At 31.6% G+C, this 18833-nt stretch overlaps 1 protein-coding gene across 24 annotated transcripts in view; it reads right to left on the bottom strand.

The window, feature by feature from the left end:
• LOC148613996 (E3 ubiquitin-protein ligase rnf213-alpha-like) overlaps window positions 1-18833 on the bottom strand; it is a 146888-nt gene that overhangs the window by 106060 nt on the left and 21995 nt on the right. For 18 of the 24 annotated variants that reach the window (XM_088587701.1, XM_088587696.1, XM_088587704.1 and 15 more), the window contains 12 exons: window positions 18615-18764; window positions 16993-17142; window positions 14566-14739; window positions 12952-13113; window positions 11088-11204; window positions 7652-7750; window positions 6935-7179; window positions 4633-4685; window positions 2433-2609; window positions 1869-2056; window positions 1208-1518; window positions 243-493 (listed from right to left, as the gene is read on the bottom strand). In XM_088587701.1, coding sequence (XP_088443827.1) covers window positions 243-493; window positions 1208-1518; window positions 1869-2056; window positions 2433-2609; window positions 4633-4685; window positions 6935-7179; window positions 7652-7750; window positions 11088-11204; window positions 12952-13113; window positions 14566-14739; window positions 16993-17142; window positions 18615-18764 — 2077 coding nt within the window. Of the gene's footprint in view, window positions 1-242; window positions 494-1207; window positions 1519-1868; window positions 2057-2432; window positions 2610-4632; window positions 4686-6305; window positions 6354-6934; window positions 7180-7651; window positions 7751-11087; window positions 11205-12951; window positions 13114-14565; window positions 14740-16992; window positions 17143-18614; window positions 18765-18833 lie in introns of those variants that run through there. The other 6 variants (XM_088587710.1, XM_088587714.1, XM_088587711.1 and 3 more) reach the window with 5 other exon arrangements.

Raw genomic sequence — 18833 nt, 5'->3', positions numbered from 1 at the left:
GTAAACATTCACATCAAGTAACCTTTTCTTTGTGAAGCATATGTATCTGGTGGAATATCAAAGAGAAAAATAGAAATACAGCAAGCAATCCGAATCGTTTAATTATATTCTTTAAAAATAATATGTATTGAGTTTCCCTTTTTGCTGGTAAGTATAGCAATTTGATAAGCAATTTAATTACGTGTTGTTTCCATAAAACGCCTGCTTTACCTTAACTTAAAGTTACAAAGTTTTGGACTTACCTGGTGTCGGCCGCATATTTCGTCTTCATTGAAGAAAGTAAATATACACAACCGTCTCTATCAATTGGATCAGGTAACAATACTTTACAAATATTTTCTAAAGTTTGATCATCTATGTGTATTCCAGCGTAGGTCTCATTTAGCAAAACAATTGACATTGCTTTTTCAAGAATTACCAACCGGTCCTCTTTTGTCTTTCCATTTCTTTTCACTAATTCTGAAACGGTTTCATGTACAATTGGAGCCATTTCCTATTAAAAAATATAAAGTAATGATTGTGAAGCTAATTGAAACAAGAAATAATATATTTTTGAGAAAGCGGAAACGAATCTTCTTAGAAATGTAATGTTTTACAATTTGTTTTGAGAAAACTGGGGCAGAACAATGACAGTTTTCAAATTGTTAGGACGATTATGTATTCATGTCTTAAAAGCTCTTCCTTTTAATTTAACGTTGAACAGAAAATATTTTTATTGAACATTTGAAATATCTTTACATAATTTTCTTTTTTTATAAAGAATATTTTGTTAAAGAAGGAAATATCCGAAATAAATATTCAATAAAAATACACGGGGCTGTAAAGGATGGGAACGTACAAAAAATATAAACCTATGTTACAAAAACGCAAAACGTGAATGTACTAATATTTCCTAAGATAAAAGCAAGATTAAATCATCAGTATCCATCTTAGGTAATTAGGTGAAAAAGGTCAGCAAGTACTACCACTGACTTCAAATACGATTTACAAACAAAAAAAATGAGATTTGATATCGAGGTCATTTGGTAAGTGTCAATTTTTACCTTAAAGTCTTTCTTCTGAACTTTTTTCACGAATATACTAAAAATTTAATGTCTTGATTTTTATATTCTAAAAACCTTCTTAACAAAGCTGAAATACATTGATAATTGGAAAAACAAATAGAGCCTACCACTTAAAAGCCTATATACATCGTTGTATCATATACCTTTGAAATTTGAACGTCCATAGCTTTTCTGTCCGACCAAAGTTTTTCACGTAAAAAGTAAAATCTATTTACTCCCGAACACAAACAACCAACGTTACTGATTAATTCGACACCATTCACCACTGAATCAAGAAAATGTGATAGGAAATGTCTAATCATTAACTTCGCATCCTCTTGCAATGTTTTCAGGGCAGCACCTCCAGTTACTAATGTTGAAATCGTATTTGTGAAAGATGATAATATTGACGAGCCTTTTTCTTTTTCATCTTTTAAGTTTGATCTTATGACACCATCATATAGGTGATAAACGTCTGCAATGAAAAACATGTAAGTGTTATATATAACAAGGTTTGTTAAAGCAATAGAAAAAGTTAATTAATTTGTATCTAACAATGTTTTCTTTAAAGAGGATTTGCGTTAAATAAAGTAAATCAGCAAACATGTCTGAATAAGTGCATTAGAGAGGATTTGAAAACCTAAAAGACAACGTTTTGGTTTGTAAATATATTTCCAATTGATTGTTCACAATTAATTAATTTCTTTTTGACGGTAAAATTGAAAATATTTTTCAAATTATATATGTTTGCAGTTTTCCTTCAAAATATGGGAGTTTATGAATAAGATGTTGTATTGATTCATCAGCGATATTTGGAAATTGTACCTTTGCGTTTCGTTGAAATAAATTCCCGAGGAATTGGACTTTTGTTTCCATTATCGTACACGTATTCTTCTATAACTTTGTTATCCTTTGTTTCCACACAGTAATTGTAGCATAAGGACAGGTTGTTAGATTGTTGAATACTGATTAACCCTTCATACTCCATACATCCTTCGTTGCCTCTCACTTTTCTTTGAAAATATCATTTTTAAGTAGATAATAAATTGCAAAAACATTTAGGGTGTTTAGTGGTATTTGTACTTTATACGGATGAATATTGCTACAACAGTTTGTTCTACTTAGTTTTACCGCAATGTAAGGGACAATTAAAACAGCCACAGCGTTACACATGACCAATTTGTTTAAACTCTTCAACGAATGTTTTATCAAGAGTATACTTAGAACGCTTTATAATGTAGACAGCATTATTTATTACAAAATATTTGAATTATAAAAACGCATGCTGGGGAGAACCTTTCCACTAATAGTTTTTTTTTAAACTTCTAACTTTGATAAAGTATTAGTGTTTTTGTGGTTTTCTTGTGCTAATAAGTAGGATATATTTACCTCTTAAATGTCAATTCAAGTCGTTTGTGAGATTTCTTCCCCAGTTCAACTTTCACAAAGACCCTATCGTTCCCAGGGTTTCGTAGGATACTGGGAGACAATATAGGATGGAAGTAGATATGGCATGTCGGTTCATTCATATCCAAATTTCCATCTGCTTGTTCATTAGTTGGTCTACTAATTCATAAAAAATAAATTTTCGATTATTGAAGCAATGATGCCCATCAATATTTGCATAATAAGTCTGTTTCTAGCATGATATATAATAAAAAACAACATTAAAATATTTGAAATAATAAATATGAAGTGTCAAAATCAGTATCACATGTAATCTCAACCCTCGACCTATATAACACAATGGGCCGGTGGCCCTTGGGGTGATATAGGAGCTTCGGTTTGATACTGCATGTGATACAGATTTTGACATGTAATTTCAGTATATAATGCATTTACCAAAAAGTTATATTTTAATCTAAAAGAATGATAGAATTTACTTTATTACATAATGATTTTTTTTTTTTTTGAAAATTTTAATTGGATGAAAGCTAATCACACAACATTTAGTTATTTCTGGTATTGCTTGTTTAAAAACAATATTAACTTGCTTTCACTTTTACTTTACAGTTAATTAATTTCATATTGACTCGCTTTCATTTTCACTTTCTATTTTAAGAACCACGCGGTTTCTATTTGCAATTGTCCAATCAAAGCTATGGCATTAAAGATACCGTCCACTCAAAATTAACGTACTATTATTAGTTAGAGCTGATCCCCAAAATGTCGGACATAGGGGAAGAAGACGTTACATTTAAAAGGCGATTTGCCGAAATTTCTAAGGAACAGCTGCAGATTATTGTGGATATAGCACATGTAATACCGTAAACATGCAGTCAACAACGTCGACATCTCAGTCATTCGCTGGATTTTCAACGATTCATTATTATGGCAAATTATGGTCAAAAAGCATTTGTAGGTTTTGTTTATGTTGACGTTAAACCCCAACAATCAATCAATCAATCATATTTTCTTCCTGTAATGTAATAAATCAAATATAGTCTTTTGTAGAAGTTGATATGAGGTTGAATGGACCAAATAAACCAATATTGACTGAGTTCGGCTTCAGTCAATATTGGTTTCTTTGGTTCATTCAACCTCATATCGACTTCTACAAAAGACTATTATTGTATAATAGCATATGTTTACTTACAGAGAATAATGCCTTCAGATAACTATGTTTTAGAGATTTGAATTTTGAATTGCAAAGAAAATACAAAAGTGTATTCCATTTTAATGAAATAAAAGTTTCTTTCTTTTCTATTTCTTTTCTCGCCTTTACATTTCTTGTTATATTTGTCACATTTGCTATACAACATCTTTTTGGTTATAACTGATGTCTTGCTTATGTTTTATATCATTTACATTCTACAAGAAAACAATGATAGTTTATGTTCGTCTTTCTAAAATTTATGATAAGGATTCTTGTAATGGTATGACCAAAAGTGCGAAAAACAAAATATAATAAATGTTCAAAATTCAGAACATTAAAAGGAAAACTAAATTAACAAGAGATAAACGGGTTATCACGTGTAGGTTAGGGGTTCAATGTTTGAAAAATTCAAAACGTACATGTAACAAATTTGATTTTTTTTTTAATTTCATTCTTTGATATTGATGATTATTTGTTTTCGTTCTAACTGTTACAAGATGCATTTGTCATTCTTTAAGATGATATCATGTTCAAAAAGAAAACATACAATCTTTAGATAAACAAATAATATTTAAGTATGTGCATGCACAACCGAACGTGTATAACATGATACAGATAACATGATACAGATAAGCTGATTAATGTTTGAAACGTATCACATTCGTCGATGCTGGCTTTAAGATTTTTCCATAATTCTCATATTTGGTTATACAAAATACATAATTATCATTTTTAACCAAATCATGTAAAAGAACTGTCAAGTTCACAAGTCAATACATTTTGTAAATCATATGATTTCAGTGCGTAACAGTTTTGTTAAAACGCAAAAGCATAGATACATTGGAAATTAAATCGGCTACAAAAACAGAAGCAACAAGCTGCAATATAATATTATTTTCAAAATTTGACTGCAAAAACTTTGCGTCAAAAAAGTGTAACACGTTGAAAAAATGTGTGTAGGTGAGATAAAGATAAAGTCAATGAGACCGTTACCTGGTTTTGTCCTGCTTTCCGTTTTTCCCCTCTTCAATGTGTGGGTCTTGAGGCTAAAACAATAACAGATCGTGACTATATATTATTCCATCGCATTGAAAATTCCACATTGTAAACGACACATCTGAACATGTTTTTTTCAAGTTCAATGGTGCACGTTCATGAAAACCCAGTGAGTATTTCAACATTCAGTCCAATATTAGAAAGTTATGAAAAAAATGGATTTTTGTGTGAAAGGAAGGGGACACAACACGTTTGTACGTACGTCACGATTCTTTTCCTTCTTCATAATCATGAATGTTTTTATGTCAATGTATTAATAACCACAAAAATACATACAAAGTTATAAAAGTAAATGAGCAACTCGGGCTCAATAAGACTGGACCAGGTGCACCTGTAGGGTACGCATTCTCTGCTTTTCTAGAAACACCCACCAAGCCGCTCATGAAAAGTCAATTCGGGGGAGACGAAAAAGGAAAAGAAAACTGAGACACATCGAACAAATCAGTTTTCTTGGCGCAGATGAATACACTGTAACAATTCACGAGTGATGATGACGACCATAAAAATTTTGTATGAATCATACAGAATATTACTTCAATCTGGTAACAACATTACACGGTTCCAGAAGCCAAGTCTAGCGTGGTACAAAAAGATCTGCGTAGTTACGGCAAGCTCTGGTAGAACGTTTAAATTGTAATATGAAAACTCCATACGCAGGTGCTGCAGAGATGTCGCTCGCCACAGATGAAAGGAAAGGTGACAATACGATATAAAAAGTCATCACGTTTGTCGTATAGTTTGGTCAATAGGTTCCCTTGGCCAACGTTCTCTTAGTGTAGGTCAATATATGCCGCCTTTACAGTACCTGTAGTATCCTTTATCTCAACTTATTTGGGGTAGGTGCGATGTATGAAATCCTCGTAACTAGGATTATTTAACGATTATACGTCGTATACATAGCCGAAACTGAGATCAAAGGATCTAGCTAAATTATGTTCTTTCTTTTGGATCAGATCACTATAAAGTCAGACTCAAAAGAATGAAGAAATAGGTCACCAAGTAGAGGAGCACAATTTGTTCCTATCCTATACCGACCGTTTGTTGGAAAACGCGTCAACCACACTGGACAAATACGTTGTCTATAAAAAAAAACTCAGGATTTAGAAGGATAAAGAGTTGAAAAAAATCATAGGTTTTAATGCTATTGTATTCTGATAATAATCTTGAATTGAGTTTTCACAGAAGATATTTCGAATTTGCAGGATCCACTACGGGGGTAACAAGTGTTATGGTAGGACTGGAGACCCTCTTGGACATCTATGAGTATAGAAGTTAAAAGTTTTTAACGATTTATGGTTATCCACTATCTTTTTTATTGGAACGTGTGATAGATAGTAGTATAGGTCTTATTATTGCTTTTATTTTTGTCTACTTCTAATACAGTACCTGAACCGATCCGTGCATCAAAAATTGCTATCAGTCATCGATCACCGATCAGTTCCCGGTCAGTCATCGATCCGTCAAACCAATCCATTATACCGGTGATCGCACAGAACGGTCTCTGTATTTTCCGGTTTCTGTTGTTATCTTTGTCAATTTTACAAATATTTACATAATGTAATAGATTTAAACATTTATTTTGCATTTCTTTAATTTCAAAAAGATCTTACGTCATTTTACATAACAAAACTGCAATCAGTTTGGTCACCGATCTGTCAGCGATCAATCAGTCAACGGTCATCGATCCGTCAAATCGTTACGCGGATCGGTCCAAGGACTGTAATAAACATTGGATGTAATACGTTTTGCAGACAAAAACAATGTTTTTTGTTTGTTTTTATTTTGTTTTTTGGTTTTTTTTGTTTTTTTTTTGTTTTGTTTTTGTTTTTGTTTTTATTTTTGTTTTGTTTTGTTATGTTTTTTTTTTTTTTTTTTTGGGGGGGGTTGTCTGCTGGTTCGAGAACATATTTTTGAATATTTTTGCGACATTGAAAATTGATGAAGCATTGACACTCATCGACCTACCGACAATTTTCATACTTTCATAAATCTCAACATTAATATATCAGATACTCAGATTTGACATCCCTTTCCTAAGTCTAATTCATACCAACAAACATAAGTGTTTTGTAATAATCTAAATGTCACGTTTGCTCTATGTTGAAATGTTGTTAGGAGCATTGTGCTTAAAATTCAGGAGCTGAGATGTGGTAGGTAACAAAAAATTGACTGTTCGTCAACCTTTTTTTATCGATTTTTAATTAGTTTATATTTAGCGAAAATCTGCTTTTTTATTTACCTGAATGTTCTCTTTTGAGATCCTGTCAGTTTTCGTCTCTTTATGGCATCCAGTTGAAGATTTGTTTAAAGCATCAGTTTGTACAATTTTAGTGTTTCTCTGTTTTGTCTCATCCTTTTTCTTTGAGGAATTCTTCGAATTAGATTTGTTTTGTTCTTTTTGTCCTTTCCCTGAATTAGTTTCCTTTTTTCCCTCCGAAGATTTAGTCATATGCTTGAAAGCGTTCTTTACTGACGCCTTTACATCTGCCATAAAAATAAAAAAAAATCATAACTTAACTCTTTACTTCAAAGCAAAACAAGTTTCGAAATAAAAATTAAACAACAAATTAGTTTAGAGCGTTTTAAGTTTCTCTAAAAAAAAGATGAAAACTACAGAACGTATGCTATTTTTTACTTCGTTTGATATTAAACTGGATGAATATTTGGATAGTTATTTGATATTTGATTGTAACTAAACAATTGAAGATGTGCGGGTATACAATATTTGGTTTTTTTTTCATCAAATTCACTAGGATGTCGAAAAGGAATTATAAAGAGAGGCATACATGTTCAAATTTTATTTCGAAATAAATAAGTTCCACATTTTTCGACTGATACAAAAATATGTTGGATATTGTAGATAGATTACTACAATATTTTTTTATCTTGGAACCACATAAATAAACATACATGAATGTCTATTTACAGCGAGTTACAAAATAAACTAAATGCTTACTTTTTTGTTTTTTCTGTTGTTCTTTCTTTTTTGTGCTTTTACCAGATGATTTTTCTGACGAACCATTTTCTGTCATGCTTTTTGCGAGTGGTTCAAGATCTGTTTTGACAGAAATATATATATGCAATTTTATACTCCGAACATATGTTGTTTGTGAAAAAATTGTTTTCAAAAAGTATTTTACTAAGATTAATAATACAAAACTTAGGTAAATGATAAAATATCACCTAATGGTCATCCGTTTATTTGAACAATATAGAAAGCACTCATGTGATAACTACTTGCATTCATCACAGTAATGTTTTTATATCTTCAATATATATCAATAATGTAGTCGATACACTATCATACACACTCATGATCATTTGGCGTCATATAGTACATTATGAAAGTGATCGCACATTCTTCTCATGAAATCTTTTAGTTATCTTAAATGAGAAGTCAAACTTCAATCAACCAATCAATTTAAGATACACATAAGTAGGAATACAGTTTTAGTTGAGGGTAGTGCAAATAGTTTTCAATGGTTAATGTTTATGCATGAAAATTGTTCAAAAATGTTTTACTAATTTTTGTTTATTCTTAAATGATTTTTAAGCAGTCTAAAAAGACTTTTTCTACCCATTCTAACTAAAAACTATCGTAGGGAAAGAGAGAAGTACAGGATACACAAACTGGGCCCTGCAATACCTTACGGACGCAATGACAACATCAAATGTGTAGGAAAGCCTTTGAGACAATATAACAATAGCATAAATGTGATGATTCTACTTGACAAAAAACCAAGACGGGAAAGGAGTCATGGCCATCGCCACTATACGTCATCTAAGTTACATGATGTCTCCATAGATATTCTCCTTCCTTTCATACAAATACCTCTTGGACTTCATCACATTAGAACCAAACTTTATTCTATACCTCTCACTCTACTACACTCCCTTTACAAAACAAGCCTTGACACTCCTGTTTCTGACCTTACCTCATTATTATACAGACTTGTTACTTGTTCATTTTGGATATTGGTTTCTACAGACTCTTTAAACCAGTTTGTGTGAAAATTCAAGATGAAGACAACATCCTCCATCACAAAAACGTTACCGACAAAATTCCCCCATATTTCAAAGACAAATCCATACCAATTATTTAATATTCCTATGCTTCCATTGCATCTTAAATTTTCAATTATAAAAGGCTATTGCAGACCTTCGATATTGAGGATTTCAAGGCTAAACCACCTGACTGTTGCTGACTGAATGACCTGCAAAAATTCTCAAATACTGTAGTTCTGGTCACGTCGTTACGGGAGATTTAACCATCATCGAAAACGAATCTCTGGTTAATATCCTTTCTAAAGATCCCAAGTACCATGAACCACGCTCCATAAATTGGAATTATAACTTTAAAGTTCTTATGGATGCCGTGGAGGACTATGCCAAAAAAATGGATAAAACGAGAACAAAGAATACATTGATTCTCTGTCAGAGTAGTAAAAGGCCGTGAGTCTTTTATATTGAAACGAATGAAAGTAGGCCAATTAGTGCAAAGGCTACATCGGTTTTCAAAGACACCGATGTGACAAAAACATTGTTTACTATACATGACAAATATGTTGTCGTAACAGCAGACAAAGCCAAAAACAACATTGTTTTTGTCTGCAAAACATTTAACATCCAATGCTTATTATCAGAGGTAGACGTATAAAATAATAGCAGTGATAAAGTCTATACTGCTACCACACTCTCAAAAGAAGATATTGTGGAAAACCATAAATCTGTGCTATCCTCTTTTGGTCTCTCTACAAAGGACATTGATTTCTATTTACCGTCTATGTACTGGATTCCTAAAATCTACAAGAATCCATACAAACAACGTTTCATAGCTGGAACTGCAAAATGTACCACCAAACCTCTTTCAAAACTTTTAACTTCTATACACAAAACTGTTAAAGAGGGTTTGCACTCCTACCACAACACTCAGAAGTGGTATTAATTCAATGTGGATTCTGAAAAACCCGAAAGATCTTTTGGAGACCATCATTTCAAGACTATTATCTGAATATAATAGCGTTAAAACCTATGATTATTTAACACTGAATACTTCTATTCCCCATACAAATAAAAGATGGTACACCTAGATACAAATATATAGTTCTTGGTAGAGATTCCTCATACGTTGTAAGAAATAATTCCAAATCATCTCCCAATAATACAGAGGAGGATATTTACAAAATGCTGGAATTTTTAATCGACAACATATTTGTCCAGTGTGGTGGACGTGTTTTCAACAAACGGTCGGCATTCCAATGGGAACAAATTGTGTACCTTTACTTGTAGACCTCTTCCTTCACTCTTATGAGGATGATTTTATAGCTGATCTGATCCGAAAAAAAGAATATTGTTTGGCTAAATCCTTTAATCTCAGTTTCCGCTGTATAGATGACGTATAACCTTTAAACAATCCTAATTTCGGGGATTTGATACGTCGCATCTACCTTAAGGAAAGACACTGGGAGGTCAGACTTAAATCTTGATCTACACTTAGAAATCATTTGTAAAGGAAAACTATTGACCAAACTTTACGACAAACGTGATGAATTTTCATTCAGAGTTATCAACTTTCATCTGTGGCAACATCCCTTCAGCACCTGCGTATGGAGTGTTCATATCACAACTCATACGTTATGCCAGAGCTTGCCGAAACTACGCAGACTTTTTTTATCGCACAAGAACTCTAACAAATAGGCTTACGGAACAGGTTAATGTTACTACAAGATTAACGTCATCACTGCAGAAGTTTTATGGTCGTCATCATGAACTCGTGGATCGTTATGGTGTATCCATCTGCACCATGAAAACTGATTTATTCAACGGAACATAGTTTTTCTTTCCTCGTTTGTCTACCCCGGATTTGACTTTTATGAGCAACTCGGCGGGTGTTTCTAGAAAAGCAGAGGACGCTTACCCTATCGGTGCACCTGGACCGTGGTCCCCGTTTTTAGTGAAGTCCGAGTTGCTCATTTACTTTTGTTACTTTGTATGTATGATTTTAGTTACTTTATATTCTTTGTTGTGTGTGTCTGTTTTCCATGTCTGGTCTTTGTCCCTGTATTACATTCTTTTGATTACCGCTATAACCTTGGTTCCCTTGATTACTCTTTACCAATGTAACTATATAAGGAGTACAGGGGCAGGACAGTAATCCCTGTATCAATAAGAACTTTATCACATTGTTAAACGACAGTATTGTAAAAATTCAAAATCCCTAATAACTGAGGCATTATTCTTTGTCAGCTTTTCTTGGTGACTATTTTGATTAATATATAATATTAATATGTTAATATATTAAGTACATTTCTTTGTCTATTATAATCATTATCTTGAATTTTACAGATTCTGCATGACATATAGCAATGCATTGACTTAATAATAGTCCATACCTCCCATTTTCTCATGATCGTGTTCGTTATCAACCGATGAGCATTCGTTGGCGTTTGGTCCAGCTTTGCTAGAATTCCCATTTTCACCGTCATTAATACTCTCTGATTCGTTATCATCTATATTGAGTAAACATTTGGAACGAACATTTAGCTAATGCTTGAAACAAGTGTTCTACCGGGAATAATACATTTAGAATTTTTGTTGTTGAAAGATTCAGATTTTAATTCATTCTATTAATGTCCAATTTAAAAACATATTTGTCTTAACAGTTAAATGTTTAAATTTGTAGAAATCTCAGTTGCCTTCGATACAGGCTTTTGGACCAAGGTTATAAAAAATATTTATATGCCTAAAAAGTTTATATATAAACATTTCTATTAAAAACTGAAATATTATGTTTCTGACAAATCAAAGATGATGTATTTCGTAATGTTCGAATTTTTTGAAGTGTTGTATATTATTATTATATTCATCATGAATTTTACACGTCTTCCCCATAAATCTTATTTTTAGTTGGTGTGTTAGTTTGGATTCATTTAACACTAATTTATTTACATTTTTAAGGTACATACTATTTGTACTGTTTTGTCTACTGACTATACCGAATTCCACTTCTGGTTATGCTGTATGTTTGGGGTAAAACATACCGGAAATGGTCAATATTAATGAAATTGGAATATAAAGCCCGCTATAAAACCTGGTTTAATGCACCGTTTCAATCAGAAATACATTGATCAAATAAGGATCACTTTCTGGTTTTAATCTTGATTTTGCCATTTGTAATACGAACATTCCTTTTTTTTTACTTTTCCTTTTAAATATTGGCTAGAGTTAATCAGTATGGTAGTCTTGTTATTACCCTCCATGAACAATTACAGGAATGAGTTATGTCAAAACCCGATATTCATTTTAAACAAGAGTTTTGTCATGGAATATGTAAACTTCTACTGCAGTTATCGAGTTAAACCAACATTGCCTTGTTATCATTGATGTGCCAACATTTAAAACAAAATATGATATCCACATCAAATACCATGTGACTCTATTTGTTCTTCTGCAGTAGAGTAACAGTCAACAGTTTTATAATTGTTTCCGAACAAATCATCAGAGAGGTGGTCATTAATCACCTTGTAATATTGAAAAAAAATGAGACTCGTGTATTACTACACTGTAAGAGGGCTTTAATTATACCTTCATTGTTCTGTGTAATTCAAAACTTAAAATCAATCCAAAAATGTCTGTTATTGAGATTTAATTCACATTTTTTTTTATAAAAAGTTAAGCTTAATCTTTAAAACTCAGGAGCAAATTATAATGTTAAAAAACAATTCATAAAACGGAAAAATAAAACACTTTAATATTTTTATTCAGAGAGACTATTATAAGAACATAATCATGCATCATTTTTAGAAAAAAATCATTGGGATGCATCTCCAAACATAGACATAGTTTGTACCATTTGACAATTGAATGACAGACAAACAACACTAAATTACAGTGTAAATATACGAAAACATTGTCTAAAAGCAAATGGATAACGTTGATAAATTCAAAAATACAAACAATTTTAATTCAAATTGAAAATATATTACAATTTAACATAAGCTGTACACGAGTTTCCATAAGTAACCCTTTTATCAGCAGCATTAGAACCTTAATTCTACCGAAGCACTTCAAAAGTAACAAAATTGTAACCCATGTTGAATACAAGGGATGAAGCATCGGTGTTTAAGGAGTTTCGAATTTCCTGTTTAGGCAAATTTCAGTATATAATGTATGATAAATGTACATAGTTCGGATCAGAAAAGTCTGACGTCTGCAGGTTTTAAATGTTCCAATATCAAAGTATTTGTAATTGCTTACGTTTATCTTCCTCAAGATGTTGAAGTAGTCTGTTGTTGCCTCGTTTGTTGTCGTGGGAGTTTGGTTTTTCTTCATTTTCTTTATTGACATTTTCGTCATAAGTAGTTCCATCAGAATTCACATCTTTCGTTTCGGCTTCATTTTTATCATCCATGCTGTCAGCTGATACATGAAAAGATGTATTGCTATCAGTTTTCTTAACTTCAAAATATGAATATATTCAGCTTCACAGAAAACATGCGGATTGAATGAAGTACTTAAGTGTAACTTTTTGTAAGAACCAGTTACTCAAGAATGCTTTTTTATTTGATGATCACCATTATTAGATCTCAGAAAAATTTGCTAAGAAAATGTTTCAAAGAATGTTAGAAAAATGAAGTTATCTTCCCTTGAAATGGTCATTTTCAGAGCATTTAAAATGAAATTATAACTCAATTTACCAAAATGATATGGAAATCGTGTCTTTGTTTTATTTATGGATTCTGATGGCACAATCGGTTAACATAAATTTCAAAACAGTGGGTTTCTTCATACCATACTTTAGCATGTTTTCGTACAGAGACTGACACAATGTTAGCGAGCATCGAGACGGATTTTTCATTACACGTAAAACTATGCCTTTTTACGAAAGAAATAAATATTTTTCGACATTTATTCAATTAGTTTTTGAAAGTAATTAGGGGAACCAAGATTCAGTCAGATATCAAAATAATGTAAACCAGGAACAAAGATAAAATATGGAAAACAGACACATACCAACAAAAAACATACTATAACCGAAATAATATGTACCAAACAACAAAAGTAGGTGAGCAAATCGGACTTTACTAAAAGTATCTAATGTTACTATGAATGTAGTGTGAGATAGATTTTCACTAAGTTCACTGAGTGGAGGACAGGGACACCTGCATTGTAATTAAAAGACATACTGTAAGACTGGAGGATGTATATGCAGAAAAATGAAAGCGATGTGCAATTCCAGGTATCATATGTCAACAACTTGCAGCAATCAGTACAAATGTAAATCCGTCATGTATGTGTTTTGTAAATATACGTTTTTTTCATTGTTTAGGTAATAAGCATGCACAATATTTAAAAATAATATCATTCTAGAAATATTGTTTAAATGTTAAAGTTAAAATCATTTTTGGCAAGTTTTTGTACATGTTATAACTTATACTTTTGGGTTATACACATTATAACAAGTACTGAAATTTTATACCAGTTATATACAACATATACATAAATTTTAATGTATATTTACAACAAAATATTTATAAAATAATTTCAAAATTGATAATACAAATCATACCAAATTCGTGCTGTATGATCAAGAATAATCAGGGGAACTAAGTTTATAGCGGTAATCAAAAGAATGGAATCTAGGGACAAAGACAAGACATGGAAAACAAACATACACAACAAAAGAACATGAAGTAACTAAAATCATGCATACTAAGTAACAAAAACAAATGAGTAACTCGTACTAAAAACTGGGACCATGGACCAGGTGCACCCGTAATGTAAGCGTCCTCTGCTTTTCTAAAAACATCCGCCGAGTTTCTCATAAAAAGTCTAGTATATAACATATCGTTATAAAGCATAATTGCGTACCTTCATTCTCTCCTTGGTATTTGTGTATTCTGACGTCTTCGTCATTAACTTTTGAATCAGATTTTTCTTTATTTTGTTCATTACCGTTTGGGTGACTATTAGCGTTCTTATCATCAATGTTATTATCACTGTCAGACGAACTATCAGATGAGTCTTCACTATCCGTCTGATCATCTTAAAAATAGAATCAATTTGATTGATTTAAAAAAAGAAGAATTGTAATATTGTGAATGACATTACAACCACTTTTGTACTCTTTCATAACTACAATTCAGGATAGTTATGTATACAATTATTCCCATTGTCATCTTCTATCATATTTAAAATTGAATAGAACTATACGCTTAATGGAAAGAGAAATTCTCATGCTACATTCAATTGACATAACATAAAAGTTATTCTGGTGTTTGGACGTAATATGAAAGTAATCATTCCTAAAACAAGTTTCTTGTTTTTACATGACAGTACAGTTGTACTCTTTCGCTTTTATCTTTGTTTGGATATACAACCTTCTATCTTGCTAGCGCTTTTTCTTCACAAAGTTCCAGATTATCTAAAATTCATACTTTATTTTTTTCCTTTCTGTACAGTATCAGTGAGTGCGTATGTGCGGTGATAGTAAGCCTGTTATCAGACTTATTTTAGCGTATTTCCTCATGAGATAATCCCCATGCACCCCCTCAAATTCATAAAAAAGGATGTCGGATACTCTAATACATGTACCTTCCGCAAAAAATAAACTGAAGTATTCTTGTATTTTTTGTCCAATTTATACTTCTACTTTCTACAAATACAAAAATGGTTCATCCGCTTAATGGTTCCACAAATACAGCGTTACCACTTGGTAAAATGACATACGTGTACCCTTACCAAACCAAACAGTCCCTAAATTTGAAATATGTTTCAATATCAAAACCCCTATAGTGTTTATGCTTCGCAGAAAAATAGTTTATTTGGTATTTCCTGTTAGCTACTTTCACAAAATACTTTGGCATTTCGACGACATGTGAAGTTTTTCAAAGTCAGAATCTATTTCAAATTGCTCTTCTAAAATGGGATATTTGTTTGTATAAGTTGTTGCTCTCCAAAATGTCTCCAAATGATATTTTTTTTCAACATCATAAACCACGGAAAAATATTTTTCATGAAAGAATTTCAAACAAAAGTATTACCCTTACCACCCACTAGAAAACTGGTTTCAGTATCAAACAAAATTCACAACAAAACGATTCTGTAAAATTCATATTTTAAGCATTTCCCCTTTTGAAACGTCCAGTCATACAAAAGAGTAATCAGTGGAACCAATATTCTAGCGAAAATCAAATGAATGTTACCCTGGGACAAACACCAAATAGGGAAAACAGACAGACACAACAAAAACATGTAATTACAAAATAATACCCAAAAAAATGACATGTACTCTAATACATGTATCTCCCATTTAGGATCTAATTTGTCACAAAATAATAAACTGAAGCATTCTTGTATTTTTGTCCAATTTATATGCATCGTTGAGGCAAATATCACAAAGTTTGAGTTTATTTATATTTCTATTTATCTAACTTCTACTTTCTACAAATAAAAATATTTCAGCCTTTTCATAATGGTACCACAAAATAGCGTTACTACTTGGGCTTTTTGAGTGAAATGGAAAATATTTACCCCTACAAAACCAAACAGTGGCTAAAATTAAATTTTATTTCAATGGCAAAACCCATAGAGTATTCATGCTTTCACAAAATACTTCATCCATAATTTGACATTTTGTGGAGTTTTTTTTTCATAGACAGGGTTCATCACAAATTGCGTTTTTTAAAATGGATTTTTGATTGTTTAATTGCTCAACCAAAACATTACAAATGGATAATTCATTCTTCTACATCACAAACAACGAAAAAGGAATTTCCATGAAAGAATTTTCAAACAAAAGAATTATCCTTACCACTAGAAAACTGGTTTCATCATCAAACAAAATTCTCATTCACAGCAAACCTACACTGTTAAATTCACATTTTAAGCAAAACCCTTTATATGAAATGATAGTTCTTTTCCCAGGCATATATCGACAAGTATAAAACAATACTATTTTTTGTTGTTACAACTGATAGTATTCCAGTTACACCGATAACCTTATATTATGGTTTAAATACTAAACTATTTCCAATTTTGGTATTTTATTATACTAATTGCTTGTTTTAGTTTGACAAATATTTATGTCGAATTGGTATTTTATGATCTTGTTTTTAACTTTTAAAACTGTTATGTCAGTTTTTGAAAACGTTGAATATGCAAATAATGTTTCGTTTTAAACGAATCAGAAAAACAAATTCATGGCACGGTACCTTACATCGGTGAAGAAAACCAATAGATGAGATTATTTTAATCACATGTATAACTTGGGATGAGTTTGCTATTAAATAGTTGTACCTTCTGATGCTTCTGATCCGTCCCTTGCTTTGGCACCATTATCGACCTTCGTTGGACTTCGTCCATCATCATTGTTCCCTCTGTTTTCTACATTGTCGTTATTAACTCCATCTGGGGTTGAATTTATTTTTGTATCTTCCTGATCTCCTACTATCCAAAATAGTATATTAAAATTTGCGTTTGCATTTTATGCACGATTAACGGAAACCGACATTGTACTAAGTTTTTGTCATTTTTACCTAACTTTCATCACTGACTTTTTTTAATAGATAATTAAGAACAAGTTCATAGCTGTTAGGGAAATTCATTGGAAATGCTGATCGGAATTCCTTAAGAGCATTTATAAGGAAACGTCCAAGCATACAAAAGAGTAATCAATGGAACCAATAGTCTAGCAATAATCAAACGAGTGTAACCCTGGGACAAACACCAAGATCAAACAATGAAAAACAGACACACACAACAAAGAACATATAATTACCAAAATAATACAAAAATGAATTTCAGGTACTCTTATACATGTATCTTCCATTTACGAACCAAGTTGTTGCAAAAAAAATAATAAACTGACGCATACCTGTATTTTTGTCTAATTTATATGCCTCGTTGAGGTAAAAATCACAAGTTTGAGTTTATTATTATTATTATTATTATTATTATTGTTATTATTATTATTATTTTTCTAAGTTCTACTTTCCACGAATAAAAAAAACAGCCGTTTAATGGCACCACGAATATAGCGTTAATACTTGGGTTATTTTAGTAAAATGAAAAATATGTGCCCCTACCAAACCAAACAGTCCCTAAATTTGAAATATGTTTCAATATCAAAACCCCTACAGTGTTAATGTTCAGAGAAAAATAGTTTATTTGGTATTTTCTGTTAAGTTCTTTCACAAAATACTTCTGGCATTTCGACGAACTATGAAGTTTTCATAGTAAGAATTTATCACAAATTGATCATTTAAAATTGGATTTTCGATGGTATAAGTTTTTGCTCAACCAAAACGTCTCAAATGGATAATTAATTTTTCTACATCATAAACCACGACAAATTAATTTTCATGACATATTACAAATAAAAGTATTACCCTTACCACCCACTAGAAATCTGGTTTCAGTATCAAACAAAATTCACAACAAACCGATTCTGTAAAATTCATATTTTAAGCGTTTCCCTGTATATGATATGCGAATTCTAGTTCTTTCCCAAGGCGTATGTCGACAAATACACAAAACAATATTATATTCCACTTTATTTTTGGTGTAGCAAGTGGGATAATATCCAGCTAAACCGATAACCTTATATTATGGTTAAAATATTTTAAAAAGTTTCCCATTCTGGTATTTTATTAAACTAATCGCTTGTGTCAGTTTGACAAACATTTATGTCGGATTGATATTTAATTATCTTTCATTTCAGCATTAAGTAGGATATGGTCTTTAAAAACTGCTTATGTCAGTTTTTGAGAACGTTGAATATGCATATAATATTTCGTTATAAACTAATCAGAAAAACAAATTCATGGCAAGGTACCTTACAATGGCGACGGAAACCAATAGATGAGATTATTTTAATCACATGTATAACTTGGGATGAGTTTGCTATTAAATAGTTGTACCTTCTGATGCTTCTGATCCGTCCCTTGCTTTGGCACCATTATCGACCTTCGTTGGACTTCGTCCACCATCATTGTTCCCTCTGTTTTCTTCATTTTCGTTATTAACTCCATCTGGGGTTGAATTTATTTTTGTATCTTCCTGATCTCCTACTATCCAAAATAGTATATTAAAATTTGCGTTTGCATTTTATGCACGGTTAACGATAACCGATATTGTAC

This window comes from Perna viridis, chromosome 6, assembly GCF_037379345.1.
Source record: "Perna viridis isolate PV_CMFRI_1.1 ecotype Kerala chromosome 6, ASM3737934v1, whole genome shotgun sequence".
NCBI classification, from domain to species: Eukaryota; Metazoa; Mollusca; class Bivalvia; order Mytilida; family Mytilidae; genus Perna; species Perna viridis.
This window is presented reverse-complemented; position numbering and strand designations above follow the sequence as displayed.